The sequence below is a fragment of the Telmatherina bonti genome (genome assembly GCF_933228915.1).
Source record: "Telmatherina bonti genome assembly, chromosome: 4".
Classification (NCBI taxonomy): Eukaryota; Metazoa; Chordata; class Actinopteri; order Atheriniformes; family Telmatherinidae; genus Telmatherina; species Telmatherina bonti.
Genome location: NC_136622.1, coordinates 38117829 through 38137557, shown reverse-complemented (window position 1 = coordinate 38137557; position 19729 = coordinate 38117829). Strand labels below are relative to the sequence as shown.

Sequence of the window (19729 nt, the reverse complement as noted above, 5' to 3'; positions counted from 1 at the left end):
TCTTCTCTCTGTGTTCTCTCTGTGTTCTCTCTGTGTTCTCTTCATCTTCTCTCCGTGTTCTCTTCATCTTCTCTCTGTGTTCTCTTCATCTTCTCTCTGTGTTCTCTCCGTCTTCTCTCTGTGTTCTCTCCGTCTTCTCTCTGTGTTCTCTCTGTGTTCTCTTCATCTTCTCTCTGTGTTCTCTCCGTCTTCTCTCTGTGTTCTCTCCGTGTTCTCTCCGTCTTCTCTCTGTGTTCTCTCCGTCTTCTCTCCGTGTTCTCTCCGTCTTCTCTCCGTCTTCTCTCTGTGTTCTCTTCATCTTCTCTCTGTGTTCTCTCCGTCTTCTCTCTGTGTTCTCTCCGTCTTCTCTCTGTGTTCTCTCCGTGTTCTCTCCGTCTTCTCTCTGTGTTCTCTCCGTGTTCTCTCTGTGTTCTCTCCGTGTTCTCTCCGTCTTCTCTCTGTGTTCTCTCCGTCTTCTCTCCGTGTTCTCTCCGTCTTCTCTCCGTCTTCTCTCTGTGTTCTCTCCGTGTTCTCTCTGTGTTCTCTCCGTGTTCTCTCTGTGTTCTCTCCGTCTTCTCTCTGTGTTCTCTCCGTCTTCTCTCCGTGTTCTCTTCATCTTCTCTCTGTGTTCTCTCCGTGTTCTCTCTGTGTTCTCTCCGTGTTCTCTCTGTGTTCTCTCCGTGTTCTCTTCATCTTCTCTCTGTGTTCTCTCCGTGTTCTCTCTGTGTTCTCTCCGTGTTCTCTCCGTCTTCTCTCTGTGTCCTCTTCATCTTCTCTCCGTGTTCTCTCCGTGTTCTCTCTGTGTTCTCTCCGTGTTCTCTCTGTGTTCTCTCCGTGTTCTCTCCGTCTTCTCTCTGTGTTCTCTCCGTGTTCTCTCTGTGTTCTCTCCGTCTTCTCTCCGTGTTCTCTTCATCTTCTCTCTGTGTTCTCTCCGTGTTCTCTCTGTGTTCTCTCCGTGTTCTCTCCGTGTTCTCTCTATGTTCTCTCCGTGTTCTCTTCATCTTCTCTCCGTGTTCTCTTCATCTTCTCTCCGTGTTCTCTTCGTCTTCTCTCTGTGTTCTCTCCGTGTTCTCTTCATCTTCTCTCCGTGTTCTCTTCATCTTCTCTCCGTGTTCTCTCCGTGTTCTCTTCATCTTCTCTCCGTGTTCTCTTCATCTTCTCTCTGTGTTCTCTTCATCTTCTCTCCGTGTTCTCTTCGTCTTCTCTCTGTGTTCTCTCCGTGTTCTCTTCGTTTTCTCTCCGTGTTCTCTTCATCTTCTCTCCGTGTTCTCTTCATCTTCTCTCCGTGTTCTCTTCATCTTCTCTCCGTGTTCTCTTCATCTTCTCTCCGTGTTCTCTTCATCTTCTCTTCGTGTTCTCTTCGTCTTCTCTCTGTGTTCTCTCCGTGTTCTCTTCATCTTCTCTCCGTGTTCTCTCCGTGTTCTCTTCATCTTCTCTCCGTGTTCTCTTCATCTTCTCTCCGTGTTCTCTTCATCTTCTCTTCGTGTTCTCTTCGTCTTCTCTCCGTGTTCTCTCCGTGTTCTTTTCATCTTCTCTCCGTGTTCTCTTCATCTTCTCTCCGTGTTCTCTTCATCTTCTCTCCGTGTTCTCTTCATCTTCTCTTCGTGTTCTCTTCGTCTTCTCTCTGTGTTCTCTCCGTGTTCTCTTCATCTTCTCTCCGTGTTCTCTTCATCTTCTCTCCGTGTTCTCTCCGTGTTCTCTTCATCTTCTCTCCGTGTTCTCTTCATCTTCTCTCCGTGTTCTCTCCGTCTTCTCTCCGTGTTCTCTTCATCTTCTCTCCGTGTTCTCTTCATCTTCTCTCCGTGTTCTCTTCATCTTCTCTCTGTGTTCTCTCCGTGTTCTCTCTGTGTTCTCTTCATCTTCTCTCCGTGTTCTCTTCATCTTCTCTCTGTGTTCTCTTCATCTTCTCTCTGTGTTCTCTCCGTGTTCTCTCTGTGTTCTCTTCATCTTCTCTCCGTGTTCTCTCTGTGTTCTCTTCATCTTCTCTCTGTGTTCTCTCCGTCTTCTCTCTGTGTTCTCTCCGTGTTCTCTCTGTGTTCTCTTCATCTTCTCTCCGTGTTCTCTCCGTGTTCTCTTCATCTTCTCTCCGTGTTCTCTCCGTCTTCTCTCCGTGTTCTCTTCATCTTCTCTCCGTGTTCTCTCTGTGTTCTCTTCATCTTCTCTCTGTGTTCTCTTCATCTTCTCTCTGTGTTCTCTCCGTGTTCTCTCTGTGTTCTCTTCATCTTCTCTCCGTGTTCTCTCCGTGTTCTCTTCATCTTCTCTCCGTGTTCTCTCCGTCTTCTCTCCGTGTTCTCTTCATCTTCTCTCCGTGTTCTCTTCATCTTCTCTCCGTGTTCTCTTCATCTTCTCTCTGTGTTCTCTCCGTGTTCTCTCTGTGTTCTCTTCATCTTCTCTCTGTGTTCTCTTCATCTTCTCTCTGTGTTCTCTCCGTCTTCTCTCTGTGTTCTCTTCATCTTCTCTCTGTGTTCTCTTCATCTTCTCTCTGTGTTCTCTCCGTCTTCTCTCTGTGTTCTCTCCGTCTTCTCTCTGTGTTCTCTCCGTGTTCTCTTCATCTTCTCTCTGTGTTCTCTTCATCTTCTCTCTGTGTTCTCTCCGTGTTCTCTCCGTGTTCTCTTCATCTTCTCTCCGTGTTCTCTTCATCTTCTCTCTGTGTTCTCTCCGTCTTCTCTCTGTGTTCTCTCCGTGTTCTCTCTGTGTTCTCTCCGTGTTCTCTCCGTCTTCTCTCTGTGTTCTCTCCGTGTTCTCTCTGTGTTCTCTCCGTCTTCTCTCTGTGTTCTCTCCGTCTTCTCTCCGTGTTCTCTCCGTCTTCTCTCCGTCTTCTCTCTGTGTTCTCTCCGTGTTCTCTCTGTGTTCTCTCCGTGTTCTCTCTGTGTTCTCTCCGTCTTCTCTCCGTGTTCTCTTCATCTTCTCTCTGTGTTCTCTCCGTGTTCTCTCTGTGTTCTCTCCGTGTTCTCTCTGTGTTCTCTCCGTGTTCTCTTCATCTTCTCTCTGTGTTCTCTCCGTGTTCTCTCTGTGTTCTCTCCGTGTTCTCTCCGTCTTCTCTCTGTGTTCTCTCCGTGTTCTCTCTGTGTTCTCTTCATCTTCTCTCCGTGTTCTCTCCGTGTTCTCTCTGTGTTCTCTCCGTGTTCTCTCTGTGTTCTCTCCGTGTTCTCTCCGTCTTCTCTCTGTGTTCTCTCCGTGTTCTCTCTGTGTTCTCTCCGTCTTCTCTCCGTGTTCTCTTCATCTTCTCTCTGTGTTCTCTCCGTGTTCTCTCTGTGTTCTCTCCGTGTTCTCTCTGTGTTCTCTCCGTGTTCTCTCCGTCTTCTCTCTGTGTTCTCTCCGTGTTCTCTCTGTGTTCTCTCCGTCTTCTCTCCGTGTTCTCTTCATCTTCTCTCTGTGTTCTCTTCGTCTTCTCTCCGTGTTCTCTTCATCTTCTCTCCGTGTTCTCTTCATCTTCTCTCCGTGTTCTCTTCATCTTCTCTTCGTGTTCTCTTCGTCTTCTCTCCGTGTTCTCTCCGTGTTCTTTTCATCTTCTCTCCGTGTTCTCTTCATCTTCTCTCCGTGTTCTCTTCATCTTCTCTCCGTGTTCTCTTCATCTTCTCTTCGTGTTCTCTTCGTCTTCTCTCTGTGTTCTCTCCGTGTTCTCTTCATCTTCTCTCCGTGTTCTCTTCATCTTCTCTCCGTGTTCTCTCCGTGTTCTCTTCATCTTCTCTCCGTGTTCTCTTCATCTTCTCTCCGTGTTCTCTCCGTCTTCTCTCCGTGTTCTCTTCATCTTCTCTCCGTGTTCTCTTCATCTTCTCTCCGTGTTCTCTTCATCTTCTCTCTGTGTTCTCTCCGTGTTCTCTCTGTGTTCTCTTCATCTTCTCTCCGTGTTCTCTTCATCTTCTCTCTGTGTTCTCTTCATCTTCTCTCTGTGTTCTCTCCGTGTTCTCTCTGTGTTCTCTTCATCTTCTCTCCGTGTTCTCTCTGTGTTCTCTTCATCTTCTCTCTGTGTTCTCTCCGTCTTCTCTCTGTGTTCTCTCCGTGTTCTCTCTGTGTTCTCTTCATCTTCTCTCCGTGTTCTCTCCGTGTTCTCTTCATCTTCTCTCCGTGTTCTCTCCGTCTTCTCTCCGTGTTCTCTTCATCTTCTCTCCGTGTTCTCTCTGTGTTCTCTTCATCTTCTCTCTGTGTTCTCTTCATCTTCTCTCTGTGTTCTCTCCGTGTTCTCTCTGTGTTCTCTTCATCTTCTCTCCGTGTTCTCTCCGTGTTCTCTTCATCTTCTCTCCGTGTTCTCTCCGTCTTCTCTCCGTGTTCTCTTCATCTTCTCTCCGTGTTCTCTTCATCTTCTCTCCGTGTTCTCTTCATCTTCTCTCTGTGTTCTCTCCGTGTTCTCTCTGTGTTCTCTTCATCTTCTCTCTGTGTTCTCTTCATCTTCTCTCTGTGTTCTCTCCGTCTTCTCTCTGTGTTCTCTTCATCTTCTCTCTGTGTTCTCTTCATCTTCTCTCTGTGTTCTCTCCGTCTTCTCTCTGTGTTCTCTCCGTCTTCTCTCTGTGTTCTCTCCGTGTTCTCTTCATCTTCTCTCTGTGTTCTCTTCATCTTCTCTCTGTGTTCTCTCCGTGTTCTCTCCGTGTTCTCTTCATCTTCTCTCCGTGTTCTCTTCATCTTCTCTCTGTGTTCTCTCCGTCTTCTCTCTGTGTTCTCTCCGTGTTCTCTCTGTGTTCTCTCCGTGTTCTCTCCGTCTTCTCTCTGTGTTCTCTCCGTGTTCTCTCTGTGTTCTCTCCGTCTTCTCTCTGTGTTCTCTCCGTCTTCTCTCCGTGTTCTCTCCGTCTTCTCTCCGTCTTCTCTCTGTGTTCTCTCCGTGTTCTCTCTGTGTTCTCTCCGTGTTCTCTCTGTGTTCTCTCCGTCTTCTCTCCGTGTTCTCTTCATCTTCTCTCTGTGTTCTCTCCGTGTTCTCTCTGTGTTCTCTCCGTGTTCTCTCTGTGTTCTCTCCGTGTTCTCTTCATCTTCTCTCTGTGTTCTCTCCGTGTTCTCTCTGTGTTCTCTCCGTGTTCTCTCCGTCTTCTCTCCGTGTTCTCTCTGTGTTCTCTTCATCTTCTCTCCGTGTTCTCTCCGTGTTCTCTCTGTGTTCTCTCCGTGTTCTCTCTGTGTTCTCTCCGTGTTCTCTCCGTCTTCTCTCTGTGTTCTCTCCGTGTTCTCTCTGTGTTCTCTCCGTCTTCTCTCCGTGTTCTCTCCGTCTTCTCTCTGTGTTCTCTCCGTCTTCTCTCTGTGTTTTCTCCGTGTTCTCTCTGTGTTCTCTCCGTGTTCTCTCTGTGTTCTCTCCGTGTTCTCTCCGTCTTCTCTCTGTGTTCTCTCCGTGTTCTCTCTGTGTTCTCTCTGTGTTCTCTCCGTCTTCTCTCTGTGTTCTCTCCGTGTTCTCTCTGTGTTCTCTTCATCTTCTCTCTGTGTTCTCTCCGTGTTCTCTCTGTGTTCTCTCCGTGTTCTCTTCATCTTCTCTCTGTGTTCTCTCCGTGTTCTCTCTGTGTTCTCTCCGTGTTCTCTCTGTGTTCTCTTCATCTTCTCTCTGTGTTCTCTCCGTGTTCTCTCTGTGTTCTCTCCGTGTTCTCTTCATCTTCTCTCTGTGTTCTCTCCGTGTTCTCTCTGTGTTCTCTCTGTGTTCTCTCCGTGTTCTCTCCGTGTTCTCTCTGTGTTCTCTCCGTGTTCTCTCTGTGTTCTCTCCGTGTTCTCTCTGTGTTCTCTCCGTGTTCTCTCCGTCTTCTCTCCGTGTTCTCTCCGTCTTCTCTCTGTGTTCTCTCCGTGTTCTCTCTGTGTTCTCTCCGTGTTCTCTCTGTGTTCTCTCCGTCTTCTCTCTGTGTTCTCTCCGTGTTCTCTCCGTGTTCTCTTCATCTTCTCTCTGTGTTCTCTCCGTCTTCTCTCCGTGTTCTCTTCATCTTCTCTCTGTGTTCTCTCCGTGTTCTCTCTGTGTTCTCTTCATCTTCTCTCTGTGTTCTCTCCGTGTTCTCTCTGTGTTCTCTCCGTCTTCTCTCTGTGTTCTCTCCGTGTTCTCTCCGTGTTCTCTTCATCTTCTCTCTGTGTTCTCTCCGTCTTCTCTCCGTGTTCTCTTCATCTTCTCTCTGTGTTCTCTTCATCTTCTCTCTGTGTTCTCTCCGTGTTCTCTCTGTGTTCTCTCCGTCTTCTCTCCGTGTTCTCTCCGTGTTCTCTTCATCTTCTCTCTGTGTTCTCTCCGTGTTCTCTCCGTGTTCTCTTCATCTTCTCTCTGTGTTCTCTCCGTCTTCTCTCCGTGTTCTCTTCATCTTCTCTCTGTGTTCTCTCCGTGTTCTCTCTGTGTTCTCTCCGTCTTCTCTCTGTGTTCTCTCCGTGTTCTCTCCGTGTTCTCTTCATCTTCTCTCTGTGTTCTCTCCGTCTTCTCTCCGTGTTCTCTTCATCTTCTCTCTGTGTTCTCTTCATCTTCTCTCTGTGTTCTCTCCGTGTTCTCTCTGTGTTCTCTCCGTCTTCTCTCTGTGTTCTCTCCGTGTTCTCTCTGCGTTCTCTCCGTTTTTTCTTGATCTTCTGTCCGTCTTCTCTCCATGTTCTCTGTGTGTTCTGTGTGTTAATAAGGAGAATAGAAAATGATTATATCATAAACTTCCTGAATTCAGACTGAACATTTTTGACTCTTTTCTTTGTAATTCTTCAGTTCATCTACAATCCAAAACAGGGAGGCGGTTGCCATGGCAACCCTAACCCCATTAAACCATCAAACTTGGGTAAAATGCTTGAAATAGTCTAATATCCACCAGAGGTTTTGCTCAGTGTGTGTGCTCTGAGTGCTGCCACGCAACGTTCTCACGGCTGTCGGTACCAATAAAAACACACTGTGATTGGTCATCAGCGGGAGGCTGAAAACCGAGCTGACCAAGAGAGAATCCAGATTAAATTTAAGCTGAAACTAACTAAGACGTTTATGTTTACCTGTCAGAAAAAACTCCCATCTTCATAATGTTAAAATAAAGTACAGAAAAACTTGAACAGATAAAATTTGTGGCAGATCTCTGCACATGCTCAGTAATGTCCCATCAGAGAGGTGAGGAGATGGAGTTTGTACCAGTTGTAGATGTAAATAAAGTTTTAAAGTTTAAAGTTTCCCATGTTAAAAAGACCAACTTCACAGCAGAAATAAACATGTTTACAGCAGAAATAAACATGTTTACAGCAGGAATAAACGTTTACAGTAGGAATAAACATGTTTACAGCAGGAATAAACATGTTTACAGCAGGAATAAACGTTTACAGCAGGAATAAACATGTTTACAGCAGGAATAAACATGTTTACGGCAGAAATAAACATGTTTACGGCAGAAATAAACATGTTTACGGCAGAAATAAACATGTTTACAGCAGGAATAAACGTTTACAGCAGGAATAAACATGTTTACAGCAGGAATAAACACATTTACAGTAGGAATAAACATGTTTACAGCAGGAATAAACGTTTACAGCAGGAATAAACATGTTTACAGCAGGAATAAACACATTTACAGTAGGAATAAACATGTTTACGGCAGGAATAAACGTTTACGGCAGAAATAAACATGTTTACGGCAGAAATAAACATGTTTACAGCAGAAATAAACATGTTTACAGCCTGGTACAAAAATCCATTTCCTGTTTAACAGGTCAGGTTTACCTTCATGACAACTGTGGGAGGAAAGAATTTTTTTCTAACTCGCCCGTTTAAAAGTAATTTAATCTCAAAGTTCGGCATATTTAGGGGCGTGTCCTTTTGATTGACAGGTACCTGATCTCCCGCTTCAAGTCAGTAGAACAACCGCGGTTTTTAGCCGGTTAACAACATGACTTAGCTTTAGCCCGCTTACCTCCGTTAGCTGGTTAGCTCCTGTTATCTCCGGGTTAGCTCGGTTAGCTCTTAGCTACAGAAAGCTCGGAGTTCGCTCGCTGTCAATCATCCACCATGACGCTCACAGCCCCCCTCTCAGCTCCACCTCTTTGCCCATATTTGTATTTTCTGGGTGAGACGACACGCATGCCCCTGCCAAGATGGTGATGGTAGGAACCGCCCACCGAGCTTCAATACAGCTCTTCAGAAACCTACAGGTGATGTCATGGAGGCTCCGCCCATTTTTTATATACCGTCTATGAGTAGGACCCACTTTGCAGGTTAATGTACTCGGTCCCCACATTGCCTTGTGGACAGGAATGTGTGTGTGTGTTGAAGTGAAAGCATGTAGGATTGGAGCTAAAGTCAACCGTCTCACTGCAACCGAACCCCGTCTGAGACTGGCCGCTCTTGGTGGAGCTGAAACCCTTCGTTCCAGCACATGTATGTGTTTGTGCATACGAATGTGCACATTCTCAGCAGGTCTCCGATCAGCTTGGCATCTGGTTTCTTTAGCCGTGTTTTCATTGCCTGATTCCCACAGATTCAGCTGCTTGTGCTCATGTCGAGAGCCTCTTTTTCAGCACAACAATCAAACAGCGGGACTTCTGCTAAAACTCTTCATCATCGGGATTTATTAAAACCTGCGAGGGACAGAATGAATTCAGCTGCAGACAGATTTAAAGCAGATTTTCCGTCTGGAGTTTAAAACTCTGGTTTCCTCAGTAACACGGAACCTGCTTCTCAGGTTGTTTAAATAAAGAGTTGACGAGCTGTTCTGTTTCCATCCGTGTGTTTGTGACAAATGATCGTAAAATGTTTAAACCTGACCAACAAACAAACCTGCTGCCGCCTGTCTCATCAGCGGAATGAGCCCGAGAGATCACGGACATAAACGTAGACGAACAAAGAAAAGGTTCCGATATGAAAACCTGTGGACGGCGCGGGATTCAGTGGTTGCCATGGTGATTTCCACCTTTTCCAGGCAGCGGCAGCGAAGTTCTATTTTCTGCCAATTTACATCTGTAAATGTGAATGTTGGTTTCAAACGTCGTCAAATGTCATCATCCTGATACTTCCATGTGACTTTTATGTTTCCATGGCTGATCGGTCCACTAGGGGGCAGCGCTGAGTTCAGAGTTCACTTCAACGTTTGGCGCCGGCTGGGTGGTCGTGGTAATGCACCACTATAGGATCAGTTTTCTCTGTGTTGTCTTCTTCTTCTTCTCTGGTTTGTTTGGTTCCTTTCTGCGGTTGCGTGTCTGATAATACAACTAAACGCTGCACTTTAATGTTGATGTTTAAAATGTTCATGTGATGATACTGGAAATCTTGAGAACACCACACTCCCAAATGAATAAATAAATATAAAATAAAATCTTCCAAAAATCTTAAACATGAATTCATAAACCATAAAAAGAGATTCAGTGTGACTTTCAGGGACCTGGAGCTCCACGGTGGCTTTAGGAAGGAAAGGTTTGAAGAATCCAGTGATGCGAATCTGCAGTCTGGGTTTCAAACCTGGACATGATGGAATCTGATGCGGAGGTCTGAGTGGGAACGGTTTTAGGACCCTGGAGGATTCTGGTCTAGAAATAAACCTTGTGTTTGTTCCAGATCGTGTACTTCACAGCGACGTTCCCGTATGTGGTCCTCATCATCCTGCTGGTCCGAGGAGTCACTCTCCCTGGAGCGTATGATGGCATCATGTACTACATCAAACCAGACTGGTCCAAACTGGAGGAGGCTCAGGTCAGTCCGGTTCCACGGCTACTTTCGCCCTGATCCCTGACTGTCAGGCAGCGCATAACAGTGGGGGTGTGACACGCCCACATCAGCCAGCGTGTCAACAGTTTGAGTCCTAAAACAAACACTTAGCCTGTAGCGCTTCATGTAAGGACCAACCGGACCGTCCTACCATGTTCCGACTGTTAGAGTTCCTGCTTGTGTTGCTCTCACTCTCATATGGAAGTCGCTTTGGATAAAAGTATCTGCTGAATGACTGTAGAACAGAATAGAATAGAAAAAGTGTTTTTATTAGTCATCGTTTTTCCTGAAAACGGGATGAAAACGGAGGTTTTTCCCGTTTGCAGGGTTTTCTAAACGACGACATGATGTGTAAAAATGCGTCAGCAGAATGCAAACAGAACTTTCAACGTGGGTTAAACCGAAGTTCTGATTGGGTTTTTCCAGGAAACATGCAGATGAGCTGGTTTGGACTGTATAAATACCAAATTTGCATAAAATTTGAATAAACATTTTAAAGTGAGGAAGAATCTGCTGCAAGTTGTGACTTTGGCTCCATTCAGCTGCAGCGTCCTGCAGGTGAGATGAGCAGTGAACACATCACACCTCTCACCTGTGACCTCTGACCCTGCAGGTGTGGATAGATGCCGGCACGCAGATCTTCTTCTCCTACGCCATTGGCCTGGGCGCGCTGACGGCGTTGGGCAGCTATAACCGCTTCAACAACGACTGCTACAAGTACGGCGCGCACGCCAGCCGTTACCACGGCAACCGGGCTAAGGCAGAGCAGCGCAGGCGCGACCTTCAGCGCGCTCTCCTCAGATCTGTCCTCTGCTTGTGCTCTCCTGCAGGGACGCCTTCGTCCTGGCTCTCATCAACAGCGGGACCAGTTTCTTCGCTGGTTTCGTGGTTTTTTCCATTCTGGGCTTCATGGCGGCGGAGCAGGGAGTCGACATCTCACAGGTCGCCGAGTCAGGTAACGTCTCCCTACGTCCAGGTGTGCAGACCCCAGCTATACACACACCACCAGTCAAAAGTTTGGACACGCTTTCCCATTGAATCCATTGGGAAAGTGTGTCCAAACTTTTGACTGGTGGTGTGTTTACCTGAATCAGCGTCAGTCCAGAGCCGCATCGTTTCACTGCAGAGCTGAATGCGCACGTGGGCGTGCACAGGCGTGTGCACGTGAGGCTGTCTGCCAACTGTACCTGTATAAATAGCTCCGCAGCACATGACCTGACTGCACTGACACTCCGTTATATTTAGCTTGTCCTCACAAGGCTGCAGGTCTGAGCGGCTCACATGGACCGGGTTCTGGATCTGGCTCTGGATCCGGTTCTGTTTGGGAACTGGTTTTATTTACCTGCTGTCAGGTGTTCCTGTCTGAAGCCGAGAACCTGCAGAACTTCCTGCAAACACAACAAACGTATTTCCACCGCTGTGGGTCCGACCCGTTTATCATGTTACCGGACTGTGTGGACCATCTGGACCAGAACCAGGAGGGAAAACCTCCATCTGGACCAGAACCAGGAGGGAAAACTTCCATCTGGACCAGAACCAGGAGGGAAAACCTCCATCTGGACCAGAACCAGGAGGGAAAACTTCCATCTGGACCAGAACCAGGAGGGAAAACTTCCATCTGGACCAGAACCAGGAGGGAAAACCTCCATCTGGACCAGAACCAGGAGGGAAAACTTCCATCTGGACCAGAACCAGGAGGGAAAACCTCCATCTGGACCAGAACCATCTGGACCAGAACCAGGAGGGAAAACCTCCATCTGGACCAGAACCAGGAGGGAAAACCTCCATCTGGACCAGAACCATCTGGACCAGAACCAGGAGGGAAAACCTCCATCTGGACCAGAACCAGGAGGGAAAACCTCCATCTGGACCAGAACCAGGACTAGAGGGTGGATCCGGGTCACTAAACGGGTCAGTTTCGTTCAGATAAACCTGGTTCCAGTTTTTCCAACTGGGAATTCTGGGAGGAGCCTGATGGTGGGACTGGTAGAGGAGGTTTTAATTACACCCAGTTTAACAATAAACTTCCAGAAGTTTTAAAAAGAAAAAAACAGAAATTCATAAAGCTTTTCAGTCTCTTTCTGACCCAGAACCAGAACCGGACCAGGTGGAAGCCATCTGGTCCGGTTCTGGTTCCCGTTGGGAACTGGTCCATTCCTGCTCATGTCCGTCCTGTGATCCAGGTCCGGGTCTGGCCTTCATCGCGTACCCGAAGGCGGTCAGCCTGATGCCGGTGGCCCCGCTGTGGGCGGCGCTCTTCTTCTTCATGCTGCTGCTGCTCGGACTCGACAGTCAGGTGACCCACCTCGCCGCCGCAGAAAGTTCCCACATTAACACGACCGCGAACGCATCGCGTCACGTTCAGGCTCAAAGCGAGCTGCTTCATGCAGCCATCATCCACCTCCATAAGTACAGTATCATTAGCTCATCAACTAACGACTTCACTGGGTTTTATTAATAACATTAATATTTTCTAATATGCATGTATAAAAGGATTTATTGTTATTGATAATTAATGGACAAAAACAACACGAATGAATAAATATTAATCTAATAAAACTTCATCTGCTGACGAGAAACTTTTCACACAAAAAATGTTTTTATAGAAATTTGTAAATAAAAGTATTTTTAAAGGATAAAAAAGACTAAATTTTTCTGTGAAAAATGAAAAAAAAATCAACAGAAATTAATGTTTGCATGAAAAGATTTCAATATGCAATGTTACATGTTTGAAATTATATTTTCTAATATTTTCTGTCACTTTTAACACCTGGATTTATTTATATATATGATTTATTTATTTATTTATTTATTGTTAAATAAATGCAAAGATGATAAATAATGAATAATGTAAACAAGAATATATATATATATATATATATATATATATATATATATCTATCAAATAAAATACACTATTAAAATGATTAGAAAGCTTAAATAACTAAATAATACTAAATTTAATTTAAATGAAAAAAACTAATGTAAAGATAAATTAAAACAAATATAAATTAAATAAATTATTATAATCACATAAAATTAAAAATAAAATAATAAATTAACTTAAAATTAAAAAATAAAAAAATAAAAATATACAATAAAACAAAATAAGAGCAGATAAAACAAATAAACAGAGTTTAATAAATGAAATTAGAGCGGAGCTGGTGTGTTGTTGCTGTTGCACTGAGTTAGATCTGGATCATCATCATCCTCGTGCAGGGATGAAGAGAGTCTCTTTCTCTGCAGTTTGTCGGCGTGGAGGGCTTCGTTACCGGGATCCTGGACCTGTTTCCTGGACGATACTACCATCGCTACAAACGAGAGATCGCCGTGGCGATATGCTGTTTACTGTGCTTCATCATCGACCTCTCCATGGTGACGCAGGTCAGACAGAAAACTTTATCGACACCACCAGCCGGCTTCGCTGACGCTGACTCACGCTGAGCGCTTGCCTCTGCAGGGAGGGATGTACGTCTTCCAGCTCTTTGACTACTACTCGGCCAGCGGGATGACGCTGCTGTGGCAGGCGTTCTGGGAATGCATCGTGGTCGCCTGGGTCTACGGTACGAAGCACGCACCCTCACGCCACCGCTGACGTTCAGACCGGCTCCTTTACTCACGTCAGAGATGCACTGATGATCCAGAACACGTTGGTCCGTGTTGTCAGGTCCACCTTCATATTTTCAGTTTCACTTCATATTACCAGTTATATTTATTTTACATGTTTAGTTGTTCACCCAGAGCTACATGACAGCGTAAGCTCCATTTCTTCTCGCTTACGTACGTTTGTTTCAAGACTCGGCGTCCTTTACGTTGCCGTGGCGGTTCAGTCCCTTCATCCACTGGGGGCAGCGCTGCGTTCAGCATTCACGTCCACGTTCTGACGCTGGTTGGAAGTGGTAACCCACCGCTGTAAAGTTTACAAACGTTTCAAGTGGAACTATTCTGTGCATTTCAGGCTAATTTATTTTTATTTCTGAGACCAGAAGGGCTGGGATTGATGGAGTTATTGTCACAAATGGCTTTATTTACTTCAGACCGACCCTCTCCGTAGGCTGTCAGATCAGCCTGCGGGCAAAACGAGTGGATTGAGACTCTTCCGCATTAAGCCCCGCCTCCCGCCGCTGCACTACATCGGGAGCGCGCACCGCACCTGCTTTCACCGTCATTGTAACGTCTCATAAACAGAAGGATTAGGCTCATATGAACTCAATAAAAAAAACAAAATACAATGTCAACACATAGCATCCAGCCCTACATGTTGGAACCTGAATCAGAGCCTGAAAACGAAGTGGAAAACAGCAACCCACAGCAACGAATGCAGCAGGATGTCTCTCTTTGGTAAACTCACCAGCCATCGTTGGAAATAACTTTATCCCACGTTTTCCACCCGCCTGATGTATTTGTACATGCCCTTGTTAACCAGTAGAAGGTAACCAATCACCGAACCTTATCCCCCGGGACGTCACAAGGATTTCCATGTAGAAAAAACTCTCTAAAACCACGCGTTTTTCGTCGCCATGGAAACCCAACGGAGAGCGTGCTGGAACTCAAACTCAAACTCAAACATGCGTTTAGGTGATAAAAAACAGTGTTGTTCACATGTCTGATGAGGATTCAACACTGTAACACTGTAGAAAGCTCAGAAAACTCCAAATACCATCATAGGAACCCTTTAAAAACACCTGAAGAAGAAAATGGACGTCTTCTGCTGCTTTTTATTTGGTCTGTCGGAACGTCCATCCTGTTCCCGACATGGTGTCCTGTATGGTCCTCACGCCGTGTTCTGGGCGTCTGAATGTCCAGCGAGAAACACGGAGTGGCCTCAAAGTTACCCAGAATGCATCCTGGAAAGCAGGGAGCATTGATGGTCGCTGGACGGGTCCATATAGACCACAATGCATTGCAGCAGGAGCTCAGAGTGGCGGAAAGGTCGAAGGCGGTTGAGAAAAAACTACAAATTATTCATTTTATTTTCTTATTTGTTGAATAAATATGCAGCAAAGAAAGAATAAAATACAATTTAGGTAAATAAATTCTTTTTTCACGAGTTTGGATTGGATTTGGATCAATGGGTGGTAGTTGCCATGGTGACAGCTGGTAGTCTGTGATGAGGCGTAAAAGGCCAGCTTCGTGTCCGAATCGCCGTCGAACGAGTTCAGGATGTGGAGTTGTTGGACATTCGGGCGCAGCCTTGGTAGTTTAATCTTCTTCCTGTTCCTCTTCTTCTTCTCTGGTTTCCTCCTCTTTCCGTTTGTGTGTCAGGTACACAACTCAACGCTGCCCCCCCCGTGGTTTCCGGTGGTATTGCTCTGTTTTCAGAGTCGCGATAGCGAAGCTCCCTAAAAACAAACAAATTTCGTAGAAAACCGACGCAGGAAGTGGATGAAACCGTCCGAGTATCGTCCCATCACAGTGGATCTCCAAACTAAAACAGATGGAATCCAGAATTTCACATCGCAGTCAGAGCAGTAAACGTACATACGTGTTCATTTCTACACGTATGTACGAATCCTGACAACCTGAACTCACTCAGATCATCGTGCAACCTATGGCAGAAACAAAAGATAGACTACGTCCTGCGGCAGCGAAAATGTTTTACGGGTCGGACCGGACCAGCGGTGGGTCGGACCGGACCTGCGGTGGGTCGGACCGGTCGGACCGGACCTGCGGTGGGTCGGACCGGTCGGACCGGACCAGCGGTGGGTCGGACCGGACCTGCGGTGGGTCGGACCAGTCGGACCGGACCTGCGGTGGGTCGGACCGGTCGGACCGGACCAGCGGTGGGTCGGACCGGACCTGCGGTGGGTCGGACCGGACCAGCGGTGGGTCGGACCAGTCGGACCGGACCAGCGGTGGGTCGGACCGGACCTGCGGTGGGTCGGACCAGTCGGACCGGACCAGCGGTGGGTAGGACCGGTCGGACCGGACCTGCGGTGGTCGGACCGGACCAGCGGTGGGTCGGACCGGACCAGCGGTGGGTCGGACCAGTCGGACCGGACCTGCGGTGGGTCGGACCGGACCAGCGGTGGGTCGGACCAGTCGGACCGGACCTGCGGTGGTCGGACCGGACCAGCGGTGGGTCGGACCGGACCAGCGGTGGGTCGGACCGGACCTGCGGTGGGTCGGACCGGTCGGACCGGACCAGCGGTGGGTCGGACCGGACCTGCGGTGGGTCGGACCGGTCGGACCGGACCAGCGGTGGGTCGGACCGGTCCAGCGGTGGGTCGGACCGGACCTGCGGTGGGTCGGACCGGTCGGACCGGACCAGCGGTGGGTCGGACCGGACCAGCGGTGGGTCGGACCGGACCTGCGGTGGGTCGGACCGGTCGGACCGGACCAGCGGTGGGTCGGACCGGACCAGCGGTGGGTCGGACCGGTCGGACCGGACCTGCGGTGGGTCGGACCGGACCTGCGGTGGGTCAGACCAGACCAGCCTTATAGTTGACACAGTCCAGCTGGTCTACGGAGGTTTTCCAGCGTTTCTATCCGTCCAGGAGGTCTACAATCCAGATGTAGTGTTTATTCAGAGACTCTAGATGGTAAATCCACCATTATTTATCACATCTTCATCACCATCACCACCATGTTGCTAAGAGACCTCTGTTTCCACCTGGACATGATGATGAATAATGATCCTCTATGGCTGTAATAAAGAGGACTCCATGCTGCCATGTGATTGGCTGGTTAAATATGAGCGTGAACAGGACGTAGGACAGGTGATGCAGTGGCGGTGGGCGTAGGCAGGTGGATATCTCTGATGGTTGGTGCTGCTGCAGGTGCTGATCGCTTCATGGACGACGTGGCCCGTATGATTGGTTATCGGCCGTTCCCGTGGATGAAGTGGTGCTGGTCCTTCATCACGCCGTGCGTCTGCTTGGTGAGCTTCTTACACGCCTCATCTCTGCTTCCTGTTGGACTGTGTGTGACGCTCTGCTGCTGCTTCAGGGCATCTTCCTCTTCCACCTGGTCAACTACAAGCCGCTGACCTACAACAACGTGTATGTGTACCCGTGGTGGGGCGAGGTGATTGGCTGGTGTCTGGCTCTGTCGTCCATGCTCTGCATCCCCGTCAGCCTCCTCTACAAGCTCTTCAGAGCTAAAGGAAGCTTCAGAGAGGTCAGCATTCACCCAACTCTTCCTTCATTCATTTTAGCCCCAAGTCCACAAACATCAGGCTGACGTAACGTCAACAAGAACCGGGTCAGAAGATAAACAACGTAGCAGGAGATGATCCGATGCTGCACCAGATTAATCTTTTCCACCAGATGATAAAATGTTAAAACGATGATGATGATGATAATAAATGATAATAACGATGATATTGATAATGATGATAACGATAATGATGAAGATGATAATGATGAAGATGATGATGACGATGATGACTATGATAATGATGAAGATGATGATGATGATGATAACGATGACGATGATGATGATGATGATGATGATAACGATGATGATAACGATGACGATGATGATGACGATGATGATGAAGATGATGATGATAACGATGACGATGTTGATGACGATGATGATGTTGATGACGATGATGATGAAGATGATGATGAAGATGATGATGATAACGATGACAAAGATGATAACGATGATGATGATGACGATGATGATGATGACGATGATGATGACGATGACGATGATGATGATGATGATGATGACGATAACGATGATGATGATGATGACGATGATGATAACGATGACGATGATGATGACGATGATGATAACGATGATGATAACGATGATGATGATGATGATGACGATAACGATGACGATGATGATGACGATGACGATGATGATGACGATGATGATAACGATGATGATAACGATGACGATGATTATGACGATGATGATAACGATGATGATGATGACGATGATGATGACGATAACGATGACGATGATGATGATGATGATGATGGATGGTATCGGACATGAGGTTCAGCTGCTTCATCATGGTGACGTTTCTATGTTGCAGCGTTGGGCCCACCTGACCACGCCGGTGTGGGGGGCCCATCACCTGGAGTACATGGCCCCCGACATCAAGTCGCTGACGTCTCTCTCGCCCGGCACCGACGACAACAAGGTCATCATCTTCGAGAGCGTCATGTAGGCGGGACTCCGTGCGTCCACCTGCAACAAGATGGCCGACTTCCTGGGATGACTGGATCTGGAGATGAATTGATCTGCGGATCCATCAGTCAGCTGGTGTCTGGACGTCACCATGGCAACCGCAGCTCCTCCAGCCTTGGGATTAATCCAACGGTTCTCTGAAGGATGGAAAGTCCTGGATTTCTGGGTCTGGTTGGAGTTCTGGGACAAAGGGGATCGGTCCTTCTTGTCTTGGGTGGACGAGGCGGATACACACACACACACACACACACACACACACACACACTAACAGCAGCGTTGATACACACTCATAGGCTGCATGTGCGTCATCGCTGCTCATGGAGGCGGAGTTTCAGAGCGACCGACCCACAGAAGATCCATGATCCAAACAGATCTCTGGTTCAGCCAAACCAACCGCAGAGTAAACGAAATGTCCCTGAAGGTACCATCGAACCGACCTGGTGTCTGGTTCTCGGACCGCCGGCATCAGATCCGGTTCCAGCAGTCACACAGGAACCAGGAAGGATGTTTCCAGTAAGGATCCAGTTGCTTCTTCTGGGATTTTTCCAGGTTCAGATCAAAAGTTTTGTCCTGGTGCAGTCCCAAGTCCACCAGTAACTTGGTCGGGTTCGATCAAAAAGTTCTACCAGATTCTGGTCCAGGTTTCTGAATCTTTTTGATAAAACTTCAGTTCTTCCAGAAACTGGGTCTCTCGGTGGTTGTCCACCGGGTTTGGGCCGGTCTGTATCTGACCTCCTGGTTCTGATGATCTGGTTCTGGTCTGCAGGATGTTGGGGGGCATCTGGACCCCTCTCTTTTGTCCAGAACCGGGGACCGATCTGCCTTGTGCAAACAGAAACGGTTTGGATCTGAAACAGACGATTGACGTCCCCAAACCTGTCCTTTAGAACCTGCAGAACCTCTTTTCTTTTTCGGCTACGATTCCAAACCAGATCTAAACCAGTGACCCAGAGTAGTTTTACTGGACTGGTTCTGTTCCAGCAGGTTTCTGTAGGCTCTGTAAACTCTCATCTGTTTTGTGCTGGGACCAGTTAAAACCAGCTGGAACTGGATGGGTCCAGATGTGACCAGCTGGGACCACCTGAAACTGCTGGGACTAGATGGAACTGGCTAAAACCAAATAGAACCAGTTGGAACTGGATGGGTCTGGATGGGACCAGCTGGAACTGGCTAGAACCGGCTGGGACCAGTTGGAACGGCATGGGACTGGCTGAAACCGGATGAAACTGGCTAGAACCGGATGAAACTGGCTAGAACCGACTGGAACTGGATGGGTCCTGACGGAACTGGCTGGAACTGGATGGGACCTGACGGAACTGGCTGGAACTGGATGGGACCGGCTGGGACCGGTTCAGGCCAGGTACCAAACGTTGCCTTACGTGTTGTTGTCTTAACTTTAGAGCCCATGTGGCTGAAAGCAGCCAAACCTGGACCCTGCAGGGTGTCCAGTCCCTGTTTCTGGTCGAGAACCGGTCATGCGTCTGCGGGGGAGGGGCGTGTCTAAAACTCTGTCTCCTAGCAACCTCTCCTGACCCTGACTTACCCATCAGCGTGCTGCTTAGAATGTAAAAATCACATCGCTGTGAAATAATGTTGCACCTAGAAAAATGTATTTTGCTGATAACAGATAAATATATATATTGATTATGTTTTATGTATGACCTGAATGTGAATGATGATGACAATGATGAAGAGTTTTGGATGATTGGTCACGCCCAGCGGTCGGATCGCCGTCCAGAGCTTCCAGCTTCAGGCTACCTCACAGAACAAACACATCGGCGTCATATGCAAACGGCGGCTGTGAGCAGCAGAGGATCATGGGAAATTTCTGCCTGGACCTGCATCCTGTTGCGGCGTGGAATGATCTCAGACGCCTGAAGACTGATTCAAACCTAAATCTGAGTTTTACAAAGAATGGAAGATGGTTTGGTGTCGTGATGCCTTCCGCCGTCTCATGGACCGACCGAGGGGCGGGGCTTCATCGGCGGCTTGGCTGCGATGCAG

At 47.7% G+C, this 19729-nt stretch overlaps 1 protein-coding gene across 2 annotated transcripts in view; it reads left to right on the top strand.

Annotated features, from left to right (window-relative positions):
* slc6a8 (solute carrier family 6 member 8) overlaps positions 1 to 19729 on the top strand; it is a 56509-nt gene extending 36780 nt beyond the window's left edge. For both annotated transcript variants that reach the window (XM_079239664.1, XM_079239663.1), the window contains exons 5-13: positions 9428 to 9562; positions 10191 to 10294; positions 10408 to 10532; positions 11761 to 11873; positions 12824 to 12961; positions 13038 to 13140; positions 16357 to 16457; positions 16526 to 16696; positions 17571 to 19729. In XM_079239664.1, coding sequence (XP_079095790.1) covers positions 9428 to 9562; positions 10191 to 10294; positions 10408 to 10532; positions 11761 to 11873; positions 12824 to 12961; positions 13038 to 13140; positions 16357 to 16457; positions 16526 to 16696; positions 17571 to 17705 — 1125 coding nt within the window. In that variant the 3' untranslated portion in view covers positions 17706 to 19729. The remainder of the gene's footprint in view (positions 1 to 9427; positions 9563 to 10190; positions 10295 to 10407; positions 10533 to 11760; positions 11874 to 12823; positions 12962 to 13037; positions 13141 to 16356; positions 16458 to 16525; positions 16697 to 17570) is intronic.